Source organism: Acanthopagrus latus, chromosome 22 (genome assembly GCF_904848185.1).
Source record: "Acanthopagrus latus isolate v.2019 chromosome 22, fAcaLat1.1, whole genome shotgun sequence".
In the NCBI taxonomy this organism is placed as follows: Eukaryota; Metazoa; Chordata; class Actinopteri; order Spariformes; family Sparidae; genus Acanthopagrus; species Acanthopagrus latus.
This window is the reverse complement of record NC_051060.1, coordinates 26,024,770-26,038,062: the sequence shown is the minus strand read 5'-3', so window position 1 is coordinate 26,038,062 and position 13,293 is coordinate 26,024,770. Positions and strand designations below refer to the sequence as shown.

At 43.3% G+C, this 13,293-nt stretch overlaps 1 protein-coding gene across 3 annotated transcripts; it reads left to right on the top strand.

Moving 5' to 3' along the window:
* Positions 1 to 3,104: 3,104 nt before the first annotated feature.
* ccr6a (chemokine (C-C motif) receptor 6a) lies at positions 3,105 to 13,229 on the top strand. Of its 3 annotated transcripts, XR_005072692.1 has the most exons (3): positions 9,923 to 10,527; positions 11,332 to 12,592; positions 12,783 to 13,229. XR_005072692.1 is itself a non-coding variant. In XM_037087486.1 (2 exons), exon 2 carries the CDS (start codon positions 11,355 to 11,357, stop codon positions 12,510 to 12,512), a length of 1,158 nt encoding a protein of 385 aa, XP_036943381.1. In that variant the 5' UTR covers positions 3,105 to 3,242; positions 11,332 to 11,354; the 3' UTR covers positions 12,513 to 13,227. The 3 variants fall into 3 exon arrangements, 2 of the variants coding, with proteins under 2 accessions (XP_036943381.1, XP_036943380.1); XM_037087486.1 differs by lacking the exon at positions 9,923 to 10,527 and adding an exon at positions 3,105 to 3,242 and having other exon boundaries at positions 11,332 to 13,227; XM_037087485.1 differs by having other exon boundaries at positions 11,332 to 13,226.
* The last annotated feature ends 64 nt before the right edge of the window (positions 13,230 to 13,293 follow it).

Here is a 13,293-nt window from a genome sequence, read left to right as displayed (position 1 = left end):
TTACAGAATCAGAATTCCTGTATTGTCCCAAACTCAAGATGAGAACTTAATTATATGTAGAGTTTCTATTGTACACCGAACATGTTAAATCTGACAGCAGCAGGAAGAACCTGAATCTCCTTCACACACTTGGACCTGCGGTACCTCCTTCACACACTTCAAAATTCAAGATTCAAGATGTTTTATTGTCATAAACACATAGTTTGCACCAAGCAATGAAATTCTTAATTTCATTTCAATGCTTAGTTTCCCTTCACAAACAAAAATATAAAACACAAAAAATCTAAAATATATTTAGAAGAAAATATGTAAATGACATGGCATGTTAGCATGTGCACTGTTTGCATGCAGCAGAAGGCACTGAAAGATATTGAGATATATTGAATATAGACATTAGATACTATGTACATGGTGCAATTGTAGCTCTCAGTGCTGAATGGTTGTGTATACAGAGTTGTCATGATAAGGTAATTCAGCAGCCTGATGGCCTGTAGATAAAAACTGAGTTTAAGTTTGGTTGTTCTGGCTTTCACGCTCCTGTAGCATCTGCCAGATGGTGGCAGTGTGAACAGTGTGTGCTGGGGGTGTGTAGTGTCATGGTAATGTTGTGTGCCTTCTTGTGACCCGGGTGTTGTAAATGTCTGAAGTGATGGGAAGGCTGCTCCACAGATGTATTGTGCAGTTTTAATCACACGTTGGAGAGCCTTCATTTCCTGTACCGTGCAGCTCCACACCACCCTGTGATGGAGCTGGTCAGGATGCTCTCCACCGCACATCTGTAGAAGTTGCTGAGGAGTTTGGTGGACAGTCCAAATTTCCTCAGCTTTCTTAAGAAGTACAGCCGCTGCTGCGACTTCCTGGCATTGTGCTGGGTGTTGTGAGACCAGGAGAGATCCTCGCTGATGTGGGTGCCGAGGAATTTAAAGGTTTTCACCTGCTCTACCTGTGTGTCATTGATGTGAAGTGGGCTGTGCTGGTCTCTCCTCCTCAGGTCGATAATCATCTCCTTAGTCTTCTCTGCATTTAAGGAGAGATTATTTGTGCGGCACCAGGACACCAGTTGATTCACCTCCTCCCTACAGTCTGTCTCCACCCCACCAGTGGTCAGTCCAGTGACTGTTGTGTCATCTGCAAACTTGATGTTGGTGGTGTTGCGCTGGGTGGAGGCACAGTCGTAGATGAAGAGGGTGTACAGAAGAGGACTCAGCACACAGCCCTGGGGGGCCCCCATGTCCCTTGTTCTCTGTTACAGGCTTTAGCACTGACAGGAGAAGTGAATGAGGACAGAACAACAGAACAAAGACAAACAGAATCAGAACTTTCTTTGCTGGTTCACTTCATGTTTCAGTGAGTCGACCTCTGACACTTAATGAACAAATAAAGATTAATGAGCCGAAACTAGAGGGGGGCTGATATCATCGACCGATTTCAGGCATTTTCCAAACTATCTGTATCAGCATTTATAATGGCTGATAAATGAAGATTTAAAAAATGAAATAAAAAATGGACGTAACACCCTCCAACCATGTTATGAGTGTTAGCGTCCACCAGAGGGCACTCTACAACAGGTCGAGTCTATGTCACCTGCTTGACGTACAGGCCGTGAGTGACATAAAATCACAGTTTATCGGACAGCAGTTGTTTTTCATATAGCCAAACTCACAAGCAAAGTCCGACACCAAAGCACTCTTTCATGCAAGAGGACGCTGGCTGATAATGCTGCCGGTGATTGGCTGTAATGTTACATGTGATTGCGGCATGCAGGAAAAATACATATGTGGTTACCAGAGACGTTTTGTGGTTACGCCCCCCGTCGGGGTTCACGTGTATCTGTGTTGTGAACTGTAGTTGTGTGTGTCGTCGAACTGGCTAAAAAATGTTACCAATGTCAAAAGCGTGGCTCCATTTTAGCAAGATTGATGCCAATATTGCGCGATGCAACATATGCTAAAAAGTCATTGTTGCTAAAGCCGGCAACATAGCTAATTTGATGAAGCACGTGACCATGCACGGAATCAATTTAAGAGCAGAAAGTTGCTCCGTGTTTGAATGCAAGAAGAGCGAACCACAGCCATCCTCCTCTCAGCACTGTGGACATTACAGAGCCCGAGCGACCTGATTCAAAATCTCCACCACCGGACTCCGGCGTGTAATGCTTACTTAAGATATTAGTGTGTAGCTTTATTAGCTAGTTAAATCAAAAGCTAACTAGAGATGGACAGTAACAGATAGTTAGCTTGTAAAGATGTGCTCATCAGTTGGGTCAGCAGGTTAAACAGCTCACCAAACGTTCACTGTTCTGTTTATCTTCTCCTTACAGTCGACACCATCAGCCAGGAGTGGGCTTGTCTGTGTCCTGAGAAAGCAGACATGTTGATTTTTCTGAAGAAAAACTGCTAAGTGAGAAGGTCCTGAGTGTGTAACAGTGAGCATTAGATGTTGGCTTGTCACTTGTTTGCAAGTGTTCTTTTGCACTGGAAATTATTTGTTGTTTATTTTTTATGTAAGAAAACTGCTTGGAATGGAAAAACACCAAAGCTGAAAAGGAAAACTCAAGATTTGTACAGTAATGTGTTATGTCATTTTTGTTTTTGTTAGAATTGATATCATAAAAGTTGTTCAGGAACCAGTATCGGTATTGGTACCGGTATCGAAGAATCTTGATTGAAATCCAGCCCTAATCATATTGTTTCAGTGAGGAGTCATAAATAACTACAATTAACTAATGTTACGAACATCTGTATGTTTTTTTACGCGTTTCTGGATTTATTTTTTTAATATATGTATCGGCCGATATATCGGAATATCAGATTTTTAAATCACCAAATATTTGTATCAGTATCGGCCTTGAAAATACTTTATCGGTCGGGCTCTAGCAGAAACTTTCTGATGTCTCTGAGCATCTGTTCAGTCACAGCTTCAAACTTTTGTCCAAGCACTTTTTGCACGTTGGTCCGTTTTAAAATTATGAAGTTCTTCTGGCTCAGTGAAGTTTTAGTAGAACTTCCTATTCACCACTTTATTTATATGTTATATATTATTAATGCTTTTTTTCCACAAACACGTCGTCTGAACACTGAAACACGTCAGAACCATGTTTGAAACCAGAGTGAAACCACACACACACGCACATACACACACACGCTTCCCTTTATGAGCAGCAGTGTGTGTGGTGCCTCCAACTCCTCCATCACCTGTACGAGTGCTGAAGGAACCAGCAGCAGCGTCCGGACGTCAAACCGGTGAGTTTTCATCTTTTTACTCGTTAGTTTGATTTTGTTTCTTTTTGACTCTTTCAGTCAAACCTCGTCTTCCTCATCTTCCTTTTGCTCCTCGTCCTCCTCGTCTTCCTTGTGCTCCTCGTCCTCCTCGTCTTCCTTGTGCTCCTTCTTGTTCTCCTCACTTCTTATTTCTCTTCCATTGTTCATCTTTATCTTTGTAACTTCTGTTTCATGTAAATTTAAACTTGGTTTTGATGTGAACATTAAAAAAATGAACAAGTGAAAGTAGTTTTAATATTCAGATGCACAGAATCGTCACATCAGCACATTTGGTTTGTGTGAGTGTGTTTGGGGAAGTGTAACGTGATCGGACTCTTGTGGTTCAGATAATCATCACACGACTCACTTTGTGTTGTTTTATCTCAGATATCTGCAGGAAGTTCACACGGTGATGTAATTGCTCTGACACGTAGATCAAACAACGTTAGACGAGCAGATTAAAATCTGGTGAATGAATATTAATAAATATGAATGTAGAAGAAACAGAATCTCAGGATCTGTTGGATCTGAGGTTTGATCTCTGATCACTTGTGATTGGAGCTAGATGGAAAGTAACAGTACATTTACTCCAGTACAGTTTGAATCAGCGGCTGTGGGACGTCTCAGAGTCGTTAAAGGAACATTTCAGTCATTATCTGCACCTGAAGACGAGAACCACGTCCTCCAGGTCCATTGTCTTCAGTCGGGTTGAGATGTGACCCAGTATCAGAACATTATAATGTCACAGTGAAGTTGACCTTTGACCCTCTGGATATATAATGTCCTAACTTCATCATTTTATCTTCTCAGACATTTGTGCACATGTTCATCATATGAATGAGTTACAAACATCACAGCGACCTTTGACCTCTGGACACCAAACTCCCATCAGATCGGACTTTTGTTCAGAGTTTGAAGACGTTCTTCAGGTACCAGCTCACACCAATGTGACAGACGAGCTGAGAACACGAGACAAGTTGGTGCAGCTCGAGCACCATGTTTAGTTGCAGCGGCACGTCAGGGGTTAAATCTGGTCCCAGATCAGGTTAAACCCAGAGCTGTGGATTCATGTACTAGATTACTCTCTGCTCAAACGGGAGGTTCTTCAGTCGTTCGAGCAGTAAATCCAGTAGCACGTGATGTTTTAGGAAGTGGTGAGACTTAAAGAAGTGCTGCAGCTGTTTGTGTCAGGTGATCAAACAGCTGCACAGGTGACATCGTCTGAGCTGCTGCTCGCAGCTGACGCACTTTGATGTTTACCTGCCGTGTTTGTCTCCAGGTGACATTTGGAATAGGGGAAGTCAGAGGACAAACCGAGCGTCGTCCACTCTGAAGTCGTGTCTGGCGAGCAGAAGTAGAGAGTGGGAACACGAGGCGTTAGAGGAAGTGTCACTTCACTGTGGTTGAGCGTCCTCGTCCTCACCGCCTCTGACACACCAATCACTCTTCATCTCCAGTCACAGTGCTGAACAGTCAGGCTGTTAAACTCAATCCTAACAGGCTGTTTAGCTCAATGCTAACAGGCTGTTAAGCTCAATCCTAACAGGCTGTTTAGCTCAATCCTAACAGGCTGTTAAACTCAATCCTAACAGGCTGTTAAACTCAATCCTAACAGGCTGTTTAGCTCAATGCTAACAGGCTGTTAAGCTCAATGCTAACAGGCTGTTTAGCTAAATGCTAACGGGCCGTGCAGCCTTGTTCCAGTGTTTGTCTGCTTCTTCTGCAACCTGGACACCTGAAATAAGAACATGAAAATGTTTCTTCACGATCGGGCCGTCAGACAGAAACTACATTCACACTGAAGGATTCAACGTCTCGTCTACATTTCATCTTTAAATCCTTCAAAACTTCAACATTTTCATCTTTGATTGAAGTTGAGTCAAGCATTCACATGTTTGATACATGATGAGATTCATTATCTCTTTATTTCTCCTTCAGTGATTCTGAGTGACAGGTTCAGTCCAGCAGCACCGGTCTGGTCCAGACTTTGATATCTTCACAGTTCTTCTTCTTCATCTCCAGATTTGTGTGTTAGCGTGCTAGCATGAGCTCATCTTCAGATCAGAGTCGCTGCTGAACTTTAACTTCCAGCTGAAAGTTTAAAGATTTAAAAGCAGCTCTGTGTCTCAGACGTTTGTTCCTCCTGATATTAATCTGAAGATGTGACTGGTTCTGACCCAGATGGCATCATCTGAATGTGAACTTTGTTTCCTGTAGATGAAGTGAAGAGATCCACATGTTGTGTTCATCATGAAGTGGTTCTGAATCCAATCTGACAACATTTGACTAAGACTTCTCCGTCCACTGATCTAAGATCATGAAACCGTCCTGATCTGAGTTAATAGGAGCAGTGACGGTGCCGACGGGCCCGGGACCCTCTTCAGTCCTGTGTGAACAGAGCCCTGTTGCAGCAGAAGAAACCGCATGTTACATGAAGTGGGTCACTCCACGCTGACTGACCTGTTTTTCTGCAGACTTCCTCCGAGCGCTCCGACACCTGAGAACAAACAGTCACCTCAGCCGACCACAACTGGAGCATCTGTGTACCAGTCGACCCACTGAGCCTCCTGAGAGGCAACCAGCACTGCAACCAGCGCTGTGACATTTGTGTCAGTTTCACATCATTTCAATATCTCATCTGCATTTGTTTCATGTGTTTCACATCAGACTTAGTGAAACCTGGAGAGCGTCGGAGTGACAAACACTTCTGTCCTCAGACGAGTTCATCGCCTGAGTGACGGCAGCAGAACCCAGAACCAGACTGAAGAGACGAATGTTTCATCCTTCATGTTATCAGAAACTTTACATCATCTTTCAACAAACACCTTATTAAAACGATGACACAACTTTGTGTTTCATAACATGTTGATGTTTCAACACTGATGTGAACACGATGTGACACGAAGCCACAGACCTGCTGCGGAACCAGAACTTCCTGTGTTTCCACATCGGTTCGTCCTCACAGAGGCCGACTCTGCAGGTCACTGACTTAGGGGGGTAAGTAGGTAGGTAGGTAGGGTAGGTAGATAGACTTTATTGATCCCAAGCTGGGAAATTGCAGTGTAGCAGCAGCATTACACACAGAGTAACAAAACAATGAAAAAGAAGGAACAACCTAGAGATATTAAAATAGCAATAAAAAATGCAATATTCAGAATGTATAAAAATGTATAAAACATATAGAAAATGTATAAATAAGCAGAGTAACTGTAGTGAAGATAAAATATAAGGTGTGGTATATAAAACCAGAGTATATAAAACCAAAGTGCATAGAGACTGTGTGTTCTGACCAGAGTTTTAGCTGTTATTGGACAGTGTGGCAGGAAAGATTTCCTGTATCTGTCCCTTCGACAGCGGAGCTGCAGCAGCCTGTGAGAGAAGTCGCTCCGCTGTCTGTCACTGTGTGATGGAGAGGATGCTGATCATTGTCCATGATGGATAACAGTTTATTCAGTGTTCTCCTCTCCACCACGGTCTCAAAAGTCTCTAACCTGAGACCGAGTACAGAGCCAGCCTTCTAGATGATTTTATCAAGTCGGTTGGTGTCGCTGGCTCTGATGCTGCTGCCCCAACACACACCGCAGCAAAGAAAATAACGATGGCAACAACAGACTGGCGAAAGATCTCCAACATCTTGCTGCACACGTTGAAGGATCTCAGCTTCCTCAGGAAATAGAGTCTGCTCATCCCCTTCCTGTACACAGCCTCAGTAACCCAGGTATTTGTAGTCCTCCACCTCTTCCACCATCTCCCTTCTGATCTGTAGTGGCTGTGAAGGCATCTTCTTCCTCCTGAAGTCGATCACCATCTCTCTGGTCTTGTCAACATTCAGCCTCAGATGATTCTGTTCGGACCACTCTACCAGGCTGTCTACCAGTGTCCTGTACTCACCCTCCTCTTCTTCCCTTATACACCTGACAACAGCTGAGTTGTCAGAAAATTTCTGCAGGTGACATGACTCAGAGTTGTGCTGAAAGTCAGTGGTATATAAGGTGAAGAGGAAGGGCGAAAGCACAGTTCCCTGTGGAGCTCCTGTATCACTGACCACATCAGACAGGACACTGCCCAGACGGACAAACTGTGGCCTGCCTGTCAAGTCGTCAGTAATCCACGAGCTCATTGTGTCATCAACTCCCATCACCTGCAGCTTCTCACCCAGTAGCAGAGGTTAGGGTTATCCAGATGCATATGGGCTTGTTGCAGCAGGTAGATGACAGCATCATCGACTCCTAAATGGGGCAAATTGCAAAGGGTTAGATGGGGGGGATGCTGCACAGGAGAGTGCTGGGGGGAGGGTTGAACCATTTGGGACAGTGTGGGTGTGTGGGGGGCTGGGGGTGTCTGCGGGGTGGCAGGAGGTGAGCTAAACCTGTTAAAGAACTGGTTGAACTGGTTTGCTCTATCCAGGCTTTCTGATGTCTGCCTGTCTTTCCCCTTCATCCCCGTGATGTTCATCATTCCCGTCCACACATCTCTCACACTGTTCTGTTGGAGTTTTGCCTCCAGCTTCCTCCTGTAGTTGTCCTTACATGTCCTCAGCATCTCTCTGAGTTCGTGCTGCACTCTCCTCTGCTCCTGTCTGTCTCCAGACCTGAAAGCCCCCTTCTTCTTGTTCAGAAGTGCCTTCAGGTCACTGGTGATCCAGGGCTTGTTGTTGGAGAAGCATTGCACAGTCCGGGCTGGCATGTTGGTGTCCTCACAGAATCTGATCTAAACATGTCACATGTTACAAAGACACTAAACAGTAACAATATATGGAGTAAGATAGCTATAATAAAGATGTGTGCATGCTTCTAACCATTTGTATTTGTAATGTTAAACATTTGTATGTCAACAAAATTGTCGTACACGAAATTCTACTGTCATATATGTGAGTCTGATAAATTGTTTGGGTTAGGATTGTTTTTATGTGAGTATGAATCTAAAAGCTGTGAGTGCAAAGGCAACTCTAATTTCTACGACTACGAAGTCTTTACTGGGAACATGAATTCAAGTTTGTGGGCAGGAGCACAAAAGTGTTGAAATGACATCACATAGGTGCCATGTAAGTTGCCTTGTGCTAGTTAATTAGCACTGACCTGCAAAATATGAAATAATTAATTTGAGACATAATGTTGATCAAAATATGACTTTCATCAATTTATAAATGTCAGTTTCTGTATAACAGACCGTTGCTATGGATGCTGCTCTGATCAGAGGAGCACAGATGGAAAGAGGCTAAAAATGAACTATGCGGGACATTTGACTTGTGGTTCATTTTTGCCTTAATTAAACAGCTTCAGAGTAACAGTGCTGGTTAAATAAACGATTTGTAACTTGTTACATGGAGAATGGAGCCTCCGACCTAGTGTCCCATCTCTCGTCTCTGCAGCACCACAACACGAACGCACCCTGTAACCCGTCATCTATTGTTTATGACAGATAAGACTGCACAAATATACACGTCATGATATTTGTATGATAATCCATCGATCCACTGATTGATTTCCCACCGACTTCCTTGTAGCTTCCCTTCAAATCAACTTTATTTATATAGCACATTTCATACATGTAAAAATACAGCCCAAAGTGCTTTACATTAAAAGAATAGAAAATGAAACAAACCCCCTTAACATCCCCACTCCCCACACCCTCATTCATGTAACACACACACACACACACACACACACACACACACCCTTGAGCACACAGCATACTACACCGAGGCGTAGTCTTCGCTAATATGTTACTATGCTGTGGGCTTATATAATATTTCAAAATAATAGTAGAAATGGCACTGGTAAAAATATATATTTTTTATTGTTATTATTATTATTTTTTCTCCCCTTGTTTTCAGCGCCCCCCTGTGGATGATGGTGCTCCTAACATTTGCCTATGCTGCCCGTGCCCAGGGCCGACTCTGTCCACCCGGTCCACTGCTGTCAACCATGTTTGGTTTTGGCGCATGCGCGTTTGGAGTGATCAGGGTTCGATTGTTTTCCCCTGTGACCTGCCTGTGACCTACGTGACGTCATTTCAACACTTTTGTACTCGTACCCACAAACTTGAATTTGTGTTCCCAGGAAAGATTTCGTAGTCGTAGAAATTAGAGTTGCCTTTGCTCTCAGCTTTTAGATTCATACTCACATAAAAACAGTCCTAACCCAAACAATTTCTCAGACTTGCGTATGTGACAGCAGAATTTTGTGTACAACAATTTTATTAACATACAAATGTTTAACATTACGAATACGAATGGTTAGAATCATGCACACGTCTTTATTATAGCTATCTTAGTTCATAACAATATAGGCTACTTCTTTGTCCCTGTGGAGAAAATCCCCAGACTTCCTTAACAAATGTTTTACTTCAGAGACTTTTTGCACAGTCAGACATTGTATAAACTTTGTAAAATTCTGTCAAAAAACCTTCCGGTGATCCCGAGTGACGGCTGGAAACTGTCCATGAATCTGTCACAACAACAACCTCTCTCTCTTATTACATTATATTAATTATGTTATATTTATTGTATTATATTTATTATGTTTTATTTATTATATCATATTTATTACGTTATATTTATTATATTTTATTTATTACATTATATGGCTTATTTACGTATCTTATTTATGAACATGGACAGATCAGAACCTTGTGTTTGACAAAGATTATTTTCTGTAATAAAAATTTGACTGTTCGGCTCCTAAAATGGCAGCAGGTCTTCATCCTGAGTGTTTTTATGTTTTCTGTCTTGGGATTCCCGCTGATCTAAATCTTTGTCTCTGTGTTTCTCAGACAATATCTGGGACTCTGTGTACCAGGACCTTGAAACACAGTCTTGCAGTCTGGTTCTGTTCACCTTCCTGTTTTGTGCCTTTCGCTGCTAACATTAGCTCGTGCTGTGGACACTCAGTTCACCGCTGGACATATCATCCTCCACTCGTCCTGATTTCTAACCTTTCATTTCACTGACGTACTGAAAGTCACCACGTCGCAGGCAGAAAGAGACACATAACACAAAAGACAAAACTCCTCTTTAAAAGACATTTCAGTTCTGTTCAAAAGGTCCGCTGTAATGTTAGAATTATTTATTTAATTGAGAGCTGCACAACGTCACGTGATTAGTTCCAGCACGTTCGCGCAGCCAGCGGGGGGTTACAGGTTACAGCCGCAAACCGAAAGTATTGGAGCAGGTTAAGGAGAACGGGAGCTTTTCTCCCACATGTTACTTTGGATTTCGGAGTCATACGTGACATTTCAAGTTCTTTGTGTGCGTGTTGGAATTGAAGTAAGCGCCAAACTCATGTTTAATCTGTCACGTTGTATTTAGTCTGTGTACGAGTGATTAGTCAACCTGATATTCATTTCGTGTGCATGGATTGCTTCTCTGTTCCCACGAACCTCATGTCTGTGTCTCAGTTATTTAATACCGTTTTTATTTAAGAGAGACAATTGAGTTTGTATATAATTCCAGACATGTCTGTGTAACGTGTAAGTTAAGAAATATGCTCATGTCACACTGAAATTGGGTGATGAGTGTGTGCGCGACGCCTGCGTGTGCTCTAGGCCACAAGGCTCGCACGTGATTGGTTTATACTTGTGTAATTATTACACTCCAGGTGTACTTCGGTTCTGTTAGCATTATGCTTGACTTCTGAACAGTCTAATGCATGTCTGCACAGTCTAAAGCAAGAATGGTGCAATTTATGTAAGATAAGATTATAGATAAGACAAGATTCATTATTATTCATTATTATTTTCTGTATGTTATTGCAGAACCACACAACTGAGAACTGAAGTAAAGACAGTTCATTGGAATTGATGGTGCCTGTCTCCTTCAAGTTTGGATTAGTCATAGACATCATTCCCAGTTCTGACCGACTGGCTGTAGCGCTTCAACCTGACTCGAACCCCAGTTACATACAGTCCTTATTATAAGTTTCTCCATTTCAAGTTCAGTCAGCAGTTTAATCAATTTAAGCATCCTGAGCATTTTCAAGTATTTTCATTAGACTAGAAGGCGCTGTCATCCCAGCAGTGGTTTCTACTGTTTGTCACAGTTTAATGTTCTGTCACTGTTCTTTGTTCGCAGTTGAAGAAGAAGAAGAAGAGGGCATGATGTTCAACCAATCAAATCACACCTCAAACAACACTGATTATTACGATCAGACTGTTATCTACGAAGACGACTATGTAGGACTTTGTTCTCACCAGAAGAACCAGAGCGTTGAGCAGGTGGTTGGGCCATACATCCACTCCATCATCTGCATCCTGGGCTTCGTGGGCAACAGCCTGGTCATCGTCACCTATGCCTTCTACAAGAGGACCAAGTCCATGACTGACGTCTACCTGCTCAATGTGGCCATTGCGGACCTGCTGTTCGTGTTGTCGCTGCCCCTCATTGTCTACAACGAGCTGTCTTCGTGGTCGATGGGGCCGGTGGCTTGCAAGCTTCTGCGCGGCTCCTACAGTGTCAACCTGTACAGTGGCATGCTGCTTCTCGCCTGCATCAGCGCCGACCGCTACATCGCCATTGTCCAGGCCCGCCGCAGCTTCAGGCTGCGCTCGCTACCATACAGCCGCGTCATCTGCACCATCGTCTGGGTCTGCGCCTTACTGCTGTCCGTCCCCACCTTCTACTACTACCACTGGTACGAGCCGGGCATCAGTGAGGAGTCTTTCTACCTCTACGAGGAGGAGACGACTCCTACTCTGGCGCCGAGTCCTCCTCAGTACGTTTGTGAATTCATGTTCAAGGACAACATCACGGCCTGGAGGACCAAGATTGCCGTCCCCAGCACCCAGCTGGCCGTGGGCTTTTTCCTGCCGATGCTTATCATGGTGTTCTGCTACACCGCTGTCATCGTCACCCTGCTGAAAGCCAGAAACTTTCAGCGGCACAAAGCAGTGCGGGTGGTGCTGGCTGTGGTGGCGGTGTTCATTATCTGCCACCTGCCCTACAACATGACACTGCTCTACGACACCGCCACAATGTTTGAGTTGCAGACCTGTGAAGCGTCCGATGCCCTGCATACCGCCAAAACAGTGACGCAGACCATCGCCTACCTGCACTGCTGCCTGAACCCGGTGCTGTACGCCTTCGTCGGGGTGAAGTTCAGGAACCACTTCAGGAGGATCTTCCAGGACCTGTGGTGTCTGGGGAAGAGGTACATCACCCCACGACGCTTCTCCAGGGTCACTTCTGAGATCTACGTGTCTACTCGCCGCTCGGTGGACGGATCCAGCGAAAACGGCTCGTCTTTCACCATGTGATGACATCTGGTGGGTTCACCATTGGATCCGTCTGGACCAGGAGCTCCTGGAACTGAGCCTGAGGCCTGCCAGCACCTGAGGTACAAACCTAACCCACCTCTATAGAAACAATTCTGTTGCTTCAAACCTTTGTTCTCAAATCTGAGGTCCTGAGACAAATCTGAGGTGTTAAAGACGATTTAAAGTTTAAACTTCCATCCTTCCATCTGTCTTTCTTTTCTGTTGCTTTAAAATTATTTTATTGTGAAAAACTGAGTTTCATCTGTTCAGGACTGGAAAACTGCAATGAAACGACCTGAGAAGGAAACATCACTCTGAACAAGTCACAGCTTCAAGACAAACTCTGATGAAGCTGATTTAAAGTCGCGTGTCGCTGAATCTGTAATAAAGATTGTTTACCAGTAGTTTTTCCAGAAGTCTTGTCAAAGATTTGTACCATGTAACTGTGGTAATGTAAATGCCCACATACTGTCTGGATGATGTTCGTTAGCCTGTTGCTAACATTGATGTTAGCCTGTTGATATAATAAAATAATAAAATAAAGACTATTTTCCAACTGATTAAATAAAACATTATAAAATGATAATAATTCAAACGTCGTCATCCTCTGCTCTTTGTTCTTCCTGTAATATTTGAGTTTTATATGTTTATGAATGTTCTAATTGAAACTGAATAAAATAAATGTATCTGTCTGTGTTGTACTTTACACAATAAATGTTTTAATTAAAGTGTTTTTTGATTAATGATTACTTATATTAAGAATCAAACTGTTTTAAAGGAG